This window comes from Borostomias antarcticus, assembly GCF_949987555.1.
Source record: "Borostomias antarcticus genome assembly, chromosome: 9".
Classification (NCBI taxonomy): domain Eukaryota; kingdom Metazoa; phylum Chordata; class Actinopteri; order Stomiiformes; family Stomiidae; genus Borostomias; species Borostomias antarcticus.
The window spans coordinates 10,430,342-10,441,417 of record NC_140242.1 but is presented as its reverse complement, the minus strand read 5'-3'; the positions used below and the strand labels follow the sequence as shown (position 1 = coordinate 10,441,417).

Sequence of the window (11,076 nt, the reverse complement as noted above, 5' to 3'; positions counted from 1 at the left end):
TGCGCCATGGTTACCGCGGCAGCAGCAACCGAACCCCACTCTCTCTCTCTCTCTCTCTCTGCCGAACGTCAGTTCAGTTCTTTCGTTCGTCCGTTCGTTCTTTCACACCGTCCGTCCGCTGGTAAATAAAACAGGGCCTCTTCTCTCCTGCTCTATTCCTCCTCTCTCTCTCTCTCTCTCTCTCTCTCTCTGTCTGCCGCTCCCACTAGGTAGCTCTGATGCTCTCTCTCTCTTTCCTTCTCCCCTCCCTCTGCTCTATCGTTCACCCCACCCTCTCTCTCTCTCTACTCACGCCTTCCTTTTTTCTTTATCTACGTCTCTCTCTCTCTCTCTCTCTCTCTCTTTCTCTCTGATGACTGAGTCTATTTCCGAGAGCACTTAGCCCGAAGGAAGGAGGGAGGACGCGTGATCCTCCCTTCCCCCCTCCTCTCTTGATGACACGCACGCACACACGCACACACACACACGCGCACACCCACACCCAGGGGAGCTTGCCTGCATGCACTCACATACTGTATTTCATCATGACTCATAAACACACTGACTGGCTAGGTGGTTATACAGGCTTTTCTCTGTCGTCATCCCTCTACCCTCCTCTCTCTATCTATCTATCTCTCTCTCTTACTCCTCCATCCTCCTCTCTATCTCTCTCCCTCATCCTTCATCTGGTCTGTGACAGTATTTCTCCAGCGGATATTTAACCCCCGAATGTCTGGGCTACATAGATATTATAGCTGGGAAACGGAGACTCTGATGTCATTTTCCTGAGATGGACAGATGTACTCTCTCCTCTCTCTCTCACTTACCCTCACAGTCATTCTCTCTTTCACACTCACTTTTACTCATACCACTCAAGTTTATTCATTTCGCCGCAGTTAATTGTATTACTCTTCGAAAACTGCCCACCGTGTGTGTGTGTTGGTATGGTGGTTGAAGAGTCATTGAAGAGGTGGGTACTCATACACCCTTCCTCACGGAGAATGCAGTATATGGATGGGAATGCCCTACCTTAGGATGGGGGGGGTGTATGCAGAGTCACACACACAGCACTGCAGGAGGGGGGGAGGAGGGAGGAGGGGGGTGGGGACCGATGAGAGGGGAAGAGAGAAAAGAGAGGAACAAAAAGAGATACAGAGAGAGCAGAGAAAGAGAGAGAGATGAACACAGAGAAAAGGAGAAAGGGAGACATTTGGACAGAGATGAGAGAAAGAGAGACAGAGAGAGAGAGAGAGAGAGAGAGAGAGGGAGAGAGAGAGTCGTTTGAGGTGAAGCTGGATGACGTCACTACGGCAACGCAGAACCAGACAAGACCCGGGTCTGAAATAGAACGTGCCGGAGCTCCACAGAGACAGAACCCCACTAGACAACTACATCTACAGTGTAGAAACCCGTTTAACTGACCATGCTCACATACTATCATGTTTCTGTTTGTCAGACGGAAAAAAAATCAGGATTATCGGCCATTTTGAGTTGGTTGAAAAATCTAGATCCCCAGAGTTTAAACGTGTTAGAAATGCACCTCGGCTTCAGAGGAAGAAAAATATATACATATGGTCGTTCCCATGATGTCATCTCATGTTCTATTCAATTCCACGACCTTGCCTTCACAGAAAGGGTTTAGGAACGTGGACACACTGAGTGCACAGTGAACACATTACCTGCTTCCTAATCAAGTATGCAGAAGCCTCTGTCACATGCAGGGTTATTCTCTTCATCTGTGTGTACATTGGATGTCTGATTCTGGAAAATGCCACATGATACGCTAGCGATGATGTCATTATGCATCCCTGGAGACCCACCAATCATTATGTCACTAGGTGGGGGCTAAGAAGACAAGCTCCAAATAAATCAATGAGTAGACAGAAACACCCCCCGTGGACAGAGAATGGTTCAGTCCTCCTCTATAAGTGGACCCTACTGTCCCTGGCAGAGAGGGGGTTATCGAGCCTCTGTGCACTGCTTAGCAGTTACAGCTAGGTACAGACAAAGACACAGGTCAAAAGCATCAGACGTCATGAGACTTAAATTAGATATAGTATAGTATAGTATATAAGCTCCAACACGCAATATTGGATTTCTATCGTTGACTTGAAATACTCATGAGAGAGGCTGTTTTTAACATCTTCAACAGAAACATCACAGAGGAAAAACAAAATATAAGATGATCACTAGGATCACTAGGTATTCTAGGTCACTAGAATCACTAGACCACTAGACTAGACCACTAGACCTCTAGGTCACTAGACCTAGAACACGCCTAAACCTAGACTAAAAAGGTTCAGTGGCGATCGTGGATTTGTCCGAGGCAAGATTTAACCGGTATCTGGGAAGTTGTTGACCCTGAAGTCTTTAGTTCTGCTACTGTATACATGCACTGTACAGCACCATCTGTCCTACTCAGGACAATTCCGTTAAACTCGGCCTGATTCAATTGAACTCAATTGAAATAAATGAATGAATGAATGGTTGTGGGTCCTGGGAGAGCAGAGAACAGCAGGAAGACCACTCAGCCCAGAGCAGCAGGAAGACCACTCAGCAGAGAGCAGCAGGAAGACCACTCAGCCCAGAGCAGCGTAAAACTGGCAGCTACATTTCGCTGTGACTGTACACCGTACATTACATGTGACCAATAAAAGAATCTTGAATCTGGAAACAAGTGCGGAAAGAGCGACCATGAGAGAGAGAGAGAGAGAGAGAGAGAGAGAGAGAGGAAGAGAGAGAAATAAGATTATCTGATAAAATTACTGTAACAGGGAGGGAGGGAGAACAGGGAGAGGTGAAGAGGATCTAGGGGTCCGAAACTGGGGGACAGACTCGTCCTGGCGTGGTTAGTTTGACCTCTGACCTTCTCCTCATCCTGGTGCTGTCGTCTCCTCTCCTCTGCAGAGGCGCGGCGGTCCTGCTCCCTCCTCCTCTGCTCCTCCACCCTCCTCCCTCGCTCCTCAGCACGGCGCTCCAGCTGGAGCTGTGCGCGGTGCTCCTTATCACGCAGGAGCTCGGCCAGATCTACACACATTAGTGTTAGTGGGTATACAGAACATGTATGTGTGTGTGGGGGGATGAAAGATGAGAGAGAGAGAGAGAGAGAGAAAGAGAGAGAGAGGGAGAGAGAGAGAGAGAGAGAGAGAGAGAGAGAAAACGTGCCCACTGCCCCGTGACAGACAAGACAGACCCCATACAGCCCCTCCAGCTGGAGTTACTCATACCCTGACTCTTCTCTCTCTCCTCCCTCCTCTCCTTCGCTAACTGAATTCTGTCCATCCGTGGAGACTCTTTAGACAGGGGGAGAGAGGGAGAGAGAGAGAGGGAGAGAGAGAGGGAGAGAGAGGGAGAGAGAGAGGGAGAGAGAGAGAGTATAGGCAAGGAAATATAATTTTTTATTTTTTATTTTATATCTTTTGTATTGTATGTTTTTTCTAATGTCCGGATAAAGTTGAATTACGTTGAATTGAATTACAATGAGACCAGGCTTGGAGCTGTCCTTTCAGCACCTTAAATTGGCTCCAGGACCCTGGACAGCGACAACCCATGCCATGAGTCGCCGTCCAATTCCTGTTCAACCTGTGCAACAGGGGACATGGACAACTCCCCTGTCCCTCAGCAAACCATACAGCTGTAGGAGAGCCTCCAGCATGGAACAGGTAGATAGCTGGCTGGCCTTGCCGTCTATATGCATATATGAATACACACATATACACACTCCAGTCTCTGGTGAGACAGCAGGGCCAGCCAGCTATCTTCCTCTTCCAAGCTGGAGGCTCCACCAGAGACAGGAGTATTATATATATACACACACATATAGGTGCATCTCAGAAAAATTGTATATTGTGGAAAGTTCATTATAGCCCAACAATGCTCTTCTCTCTGTCTGCGGCTTTCTCCAGTAAATGGGGGAGGGATCAGAGCTGCTGATTGGAGGGGTAGAGCAGTCACAATAATATTTTTGGAATAATTCCTTTTTTTGTAGAGAAACACACACGCACACACACAAATAAACAAACACACACACACACACACAAGCATGCCTGCACAAATCTACACAGTACACACACACACACACACACACACACACACACACACACAGGTCACATAGGTCTCTCTCAATAATACAGCTTCATAAATCTCCTGTCAACATGTTGTGGCCAGGCTCAGGTGCTATGTCTGTCTGACCCTTCATACATCTGTCAGCAGCAGTTTTCATTCTCACCTTCATATGTGACAGCTGAACAGTGTGTACCCCCCAGTCAACACACACACACACACACACACACACGCACACACACACACACACACACACACACACACACACACACACAAACACATAAACACAGAGGCTTCTCGATTTCATTATGTAGACTAAATATATGTAAATCCATGCAATCAGATATGGCCTCTGGTCTGTCTAGATAAGTTATGGTTGTCTTCATCTTTAGAACCTTTTTATTTAAAATATCACCTTGGCCAGGAACTACAGATGGAAATTAGCCTTTTGGCTAAATCTTGCATTTACATTTTGTTGTTGATTAATATGCACTGTCCCTTCTTACATAAACTGAACTACTTACTTGTACATAGCACACTTAAAAAGATACAAGGAAAAAACTGATTGGAGACTAGACTCCGTTAAGTCCACTGACTCTACCGAAAATATGTCAATTAATAACTATAGCCTGCCACGTAGCCATAATAGCAGCAATTACAACTACGAACACTGGGCCTGGACCAGCATCTCACCTGTCACAGCCCGCGCTGATGCAACTGTAGTCATTCCTGCTCCGTCAGTCGGCAACGTTCATGTGCCGCAGTAGAACCGAGTCTACGGGAAACGACTGCGGGAATGAGACGGCTATAAACATAGGTAACAAATGAGAGTGAGACGTCTGCCAAAAGAGAGGAGGGGGCAGAAAGAGAGCGAGAGAGGAGCAATTCCGGTCGCAGCCGGTAGGAGGCCCTAGGCTGAATGTTTTCCAGCGTCTCTCTCTCTCTTACCCTCTCTCCGATCGGGCCATTGGAGAGCGCACGTGCCAAGATGCACCCTGGGGTGCTATTACATCATCATATGAATGCATAAGCATGCATGACGTATCTGTCTCTCTGCTCTCGCTCGCACAGCCACGCTGCTTTAGGCTACTTAGAGTCCATAACCTCCAAAAATAGCACCGGGAGAAGCATTCAATGGTGGAAATAACAGCAAATCAGCGATCTGAGTTGGCTATGTGGTGGGAATGTTACATTCCCACCACATAGTATCTGCACCTGCATGATAGGCGGCACCAGGGGTGTAGGCTAGTCATGGGTGTGGTGGTGACTAAAGAAGCGGGTATACTCTCACTAAAGAAGTATTGAAAATGTTAGTTGTTACATTAGTGGTGTTTAAAGAGCTGGGTATGACTTAATGTGGGTCCATGATGGATAAAGAAGTGGGCTGCGTATAGCTTATACCCTTCACTACACCCCTGGGCACCTGGGTGATTCCTTAGGCCAATGGCTATTCTAAACATTAATTAGCCTATTGCCAACAAGGCTGTGTGCATTTAGGCCTGTTACACAGAGCCAACATGTTATTCTGTTATTCTCTTGGAGAGTGACGGAGGGAGGCATATAGAACAACACTGGCGGGAGACATAAAAAATAATTCTGGATGCATTTCAGACGTCCTTTCAGAAATCCAATGATGGTTTCATTTCAGATTTCTCGCGCAATGTAGCTAGACCCCATCCGCGGCGCTACATCTCCCAAACTGAGCTTTAACGATATGCATCTGATATTAGGATACAGCGAGTGACGTATAAACGCAGAGAAAACAGGTCACACAGAATGACCTGTTTAAAGACAGCGAGGTTAAGTTAAGCCTGAAGATCAGGGACATAGGAGCCTACAAGCTATTGCAATACTAGTTATTGCACACAAACGTTTAATTTCACACCACATGTTTTATCCTGACCTCTTTTGTTTTCTTTCCTCCGTGTGCCAAGGACTGGGGTAAAAATCTCAACACGTTTTGGAGTAATGAGAAAACCACCCTGTTTCCTAGATTGGTTAAATTGCACCACCTTGTGGCAACGACAACGCATTCACCTTTTCCTCAGAGCAAAAGTGGCATGTCAAAAAGATCCTCCCAAACCCAGAGTTAAAATTCTTTATTGGTAATCCCTAAACCATCAGACAGAGCACGTTAAAATACTCAGAGGAACACACACATTCACTGTGGTGTGAGGAACAGAGTGGAGAGACGATGTAGCCTGTCTGAAACCAGTTATGGGCGCCATACAGTAACACAGAAACAAAAAAACGACATGAGGAAAAAAATAGAAATATACAGATTGGTTTTCAAAAGGGAAGGAGCGGTGACTTCATTTGGCCTTATTAATTCACGCAAAGAAAAAGCATTTTATATGCATTTCCATCCTTTTGCAATAAGTCTTCAGTGGAACACGATATATTATAAATACACTAAACACTCCACAAGAAACAGAGGCATCTTCAGGGGTAATTCATCCAGTAATCAATTATCATTTGAATCTATACTATATGACGAGTGTCACTGACTATGAACTACAATGATACAGACCAAACATAAAATGGTTTATCCTTTTATTGCGAATCCAGAGATTCTGTACTTGTAACTAAATTCCACTTAGTGTGAAATTGATATAAATACATTTAAAAAGATAACGGCAAAGGGATGGGTACGATGTTGCAGCCATGTTATTAGTGACGGTGGGGGAGAGTCCAACCCTCCTTGAGTGAGTGTTGTTTTGTAGGCCCAGGGGGAGACAGACTGCAGGATGGGGCTATGGAAGTCCTGTGTTGATTCTCTGAGGAGGAAAGAAAATCCCACCTTTCCTTTCTGGGAGCAGGTTCTTAGATCTGAGGGAGGAAGAACGAGATCACAGGTAGAACAGTTAGAACCACAGAGCCTACGGAACGCTTACCAGCACTTTCACTCCAGGTTCCACTTCTTGTATAAAGTGTTAAAACTAACCAAACTAGAGGGATTGTTCTGTAAACTCGTTGATGTCACCACAAACCATTCTACTTCCTGGGAACACCACGCTAACACCATCATGGCAGAAACCAATACGAGGCTCGGGGGGCGCACTCACATCATCAATGTCCTCGTCATCGTCGCCAATGTCGTCGAACTGGATCTCGTCATCGTCCCCGGGACCGAAGGTGTCTGTCTCGTTGATTTTGGCTGTGAAGAGGAGGAAGAGACAGGCAGTGAGTAAGACAGAGGACATGGAAACATCCACAAGGAGAGGAGTTGAAGAAGGTGTGTGTTGCCTCCGAAAAGCAGCTTTCGGCAGCTTATTCTGGGGTTTCCCTTTCGCACATCTTGGATCTTGAGTTGCATCTGTTGACTATTCATTTCTTCGATGTCTCTTGATGTGTAAATACAATACTATGATTTGAATTAAAAGAAGAAATTTGCACTGCTAATAAATCTCAATCAAGGTACTATTAAACCATTGAAAAAATGACTGGAGCGAGACAGTCTATCTTGTTAAATGTGGTACTAGTTCTACCAACTTTCTAATTGTCCTTTCAAGTGATTTATTAAACGGTATATTTGTTATGGGAGGTTTCACACAGGTCCAGTATGGTCCAAGCCAGCGTTACATCTGAAGAAGAGCTTTGCGTATTATTTTCTTTCTTTATGTTATGCTCTTAATCCAGAACCTCATCTGTCATTTTTGGGTGTGCAAGACTTTTCCCTGTACACCCACCGTGCTCCGGCAGCTCTCCGTAGGCCTTCAGACTGCGCGCTTCATCCGCGTTGTACTTCAGGATGACGTCGGCTTTGTTGTCCTGTAATGGACAGAGACAGAGGAGGACGGTTTGCCAATTAGAGGAAATTCACCCCAAATGTCAGGAGAACAACATCAGCTCGTTTTTTTACCTGTGTCTAATTTCAACCAGGGAACGGTTTATATTATCTAGGAATATCTTCTGTGCAGAACAGAAAACTGGGGAACGGCTTTGGCTCAAGCGGGTCGTCCAATGATCGTGGGGTCGGCAGGTTTTATTCCCGGCTCCTGTCCACATGTCGAAGTGTCCTTGGACAACACACTGAACCCCAATTTGCTCCCAATGAGCAGGCTAGCACTTTGCATGGTAGCTGCCGCCACTGGTGTGTGAATGTGTGTGTGAATGGGTGAATGAGAGGCCCCTGTAAAGCGCTTTGGATAAAGGCGCTATATAAATGCAGTCCATTTAACACTGGTGCATTAAGTCCATAGGATTAGGGGTAGCAATCAACTTCCCCATGATGGAAATTGATGGAATTGAATTACAAACTCCAAATGACATGAACACACGTAATCTACAATGGCACGTACCTGATAATCTCTCAATCCAACTAAAATGATGTCCGACGTGTTAATCCACACCTTCCAAAAGAAAACAAGGAGTGATATAGGATAATGCAAACAGAGGTTTCACCACTCATCAGAATGCATGAATTGCGTTTTTTTTTTTTTACTCCTGCCTCAAACCCATCACAGGCAGCGGCTTCCATGCTTTTATGACTACAGTGGCTGGCAATCCATTGAGAAAGTGTTGAGTCAGGGGTTTCCCTGTGTGATCCAGAGAGGGGGAGGCGTCGGTATTCTTACCTTTTTCCGGAGTTTTCCTCGGATGTGGCAGAGCCGTTTGACTCCATCAAAGCACATTGCCTCCAGCCGCCCATTCCCCAGCATTTTAATCACCTGAGCATATTCTGTAACACAGGAAGAGAGAAAGGAGACCTGAGCATTTTCACTGGAACAACCTCAGCCCTAACCCTAGAACAGTAGTAGCATTTTTATAACAGGTTGACTTCTAGTTCTACATGACCATACTCACCCTGGCCATCCTCTTTAAACACCAGTTCTCGCTTCTCAGACTCGTTCTCATTCTTTCCACGTCGACGATTCTTTCCTCCCTTACCTGAGGAGAGAAGGGCAGTCAGTATTTTCAAGACATAGATTGTGTGTAGACAGCCGGTTGAGAATGATTAGCTAATTACTCCAGACATAAGCAATGCGGCATGTACAGGTAGCTAAACGTTGGACTTACAATCTTGTATGTTCTAATCACATTATATTTACATTTATCGTAACAAATGTATCCCACATCAACAAATTCTGCTCCCTGCGGCATCTTGAATAGCAAACCATGTGAGGGAACAGCTAAACCGTTAACTATGAACAGAATGAACTGGCCACACAGAGAGCAGGAAGAGCCAAGAAACACAATCAAACCGTTAGGAAGGAGGAACTGTAAATAAAATGTGCACCCCAGCAATATGCACCATTCCCTGGAGCTAGCTAACGTAATTCGGCCCAGCAAAGAACAAAACACTGACTACTAGGCCTACGCTGTGCGCAAATGATGTTAGCTAATATCTAATTGAGGCAACTAGCTGGGAATCTGCTGGCTGGCTAATAATTTTAGCCAACTAGTGGAAGTGTGCAGTCGGCCTGGTTGGGACTGGTAGTACCTAGCTAACGTTAGCTAGCTAACTACGAAGAAAAGCTAGCCTAGCTCGCTAGCGCATAGCTAGTGCTACACGTAGTTAGAAACAGCCTGAGCCTAAATTATCTTTCCCTGAAAACATAACAGCTAACGTTAGTTAACTATTACGACGAATAGTCTGCCACTGTCTTATCAATCTAGCCACTATTTATCTTGCTAGTTAGGTTGGTGTAGCTGAACAACAACAATCTAGCTAGCAATGCTAGGTTAACGACGAACCTAGCTAGTCTCCAGTGGCACGTTTTTCACTGCGTGTACGATAGACGGCGGGAGCACAGAGAAATGAACTGATGATTCAAGAGCCTTACCTTTATTTTTGGGCATATTCTTCGCAACTCAGACGTTCTTCTCCCCTGTGTTGTTGGTATGATGTCGTTTACTTTGTAGAACAATCTTGAGAAACAATAATTGATCGATAATTCCCGACTAGCACAGACAATCAGGTACCCCCTGGTGTACCGGTTTACGCATGCGTACGTAGTCTGGGGCCTGTCTCGTTCGCAGTTTTCTTCGCCGGTCTAGAGCGGAAGCGCGATGACGCATCGCATAATCATCCGGTCTGGACGCGCGGTTCGGTCTGGACCGGAAGAAGAACAGTTGTTGTCATGTTTTTACTGTAGGCTGCACATGGTGAAGTTTCGAGTAGATAACATTCGCGATGGCATCACCAGGCATAACACCGACGAAAATTGTAAAAGAAGATGCGAGGAGAACTACCGGTTAAAGTCGCACTGAAATTAAAAAAGCATTCGGTCCCATTTTGGTTCACATAATTGGTCATAGTGTTCACCTATTCAACGATGTATGCCAAAAAAATAACAAAATTCTACTTTTGTTGTAATCTATAATTTCTCACTTCCTGGAAAACGGTAGGTCACGTGCAATGACTACAACAGGTACCTTAGATTTTAGGCCAATAATCTCACGACATCCGCCCGTCAATCAACGCTATCCTATCAAATCTGTCTAAAGTTCTTAAAACCCGTCCACTTGTCAATGTTCAAATCAAATACAGTACCTCTAAACATATGTCCCACCCTCATAGCTTGTTTGCGTCGGAAATACGTCAAACTATGGAAGTTAGGGTTCTACAGGCGGGCTCTACAGGCTCGAGCCGGATGAGGGGGCGGGCTTAAAGGACAATGCTCGTTTTTGACAACCTGGACCTTATTTACGACATATTATAAGACGTTTGACTCACCGAGATCACTTTGGTGTAGTTCGGAGGCATGTAGAAGAAATTTAAAATCCAGCGCGAGCCAGTATATCCATGTAATGGCAGTGGTCAGGGCACTTAGAATGCAGTTTCTAAAAATCTATTTTCTGCTGCGAAACGGTTGTTTTCATCAATCTGTCTTGATGAATCGCTAGTTGTGCTTACATAGAGCATAGGCCTGTTGTGTTGTTTTACACATGCCTCTGTAATATGATCTTTATAAACGTCTTTAGACACGAAATAGCTTCCTCATTTGCTCCAGCACGCATGCGCACAGCGTGCTGGAGCAACGATTGCGCGCTGTGCGAATGCGTGCTGGAGCAAGTGAGGAAGCTATTTCG

At 45.4% G+C, this 11,076-nt stretch overlaps 2 protein-coding genes across 3 annotated transcripts in view; both read right to left on the bottom strand.

Annotated features, from left to right (window-relative positions):
- map7d2b (MAP7 domain containing 2b) overlaps positions 1-2,715 on the bottom strand; it is a 13,711-nt gene extending 10,996 nt beyond the window's left edge. For both annotated transcript variants that reach the window (XM_084443358.1, XM_084443359.1), the window contains exon 1: positions 1-2,715. This exon is cut by the window's left edge and continues 245 nt beyond it. In XM_084443358.1, coding sequence (XP_084299484.1) covers positions 1-8 — 8 coding nt within the window. In that variant the 5' untranslated portion in view covers positions 9-2,715.
- Positions 2,716-6,581: 3,866 nt separating this feature from the next.
- eif1axb (eukaryotic translation initiation factor 1A X-linked b) lies at positions 6,582-10,005 on the bottom strand. Its single transcript, XM_084443414.1, has 7 exons — positions 9,828-10,005; positions 8,848-8,931; positions 8,619-8,722; positions 8,343-8,393; positions 7,731-7,812; positions 7,107-7,198; positions 6,582-6,870 (listed from the first exon to the last, which is right to left on the bottom strand). The coding sequence occupies exons 1-7, from the start codon at positions 9,841-9,843 to the stop codon at positions 6,865-6,867; spliced, it is 435 nt and encodes a 144-aa protein (XP_084299540.1). The 5' UTR covers positions 9,844-10,005; the 3' UTR covers positions 6,582-6,864.
- Between the last annotated feature and the right edge of the window lie 1,071 nt (positions 10,006-11,076).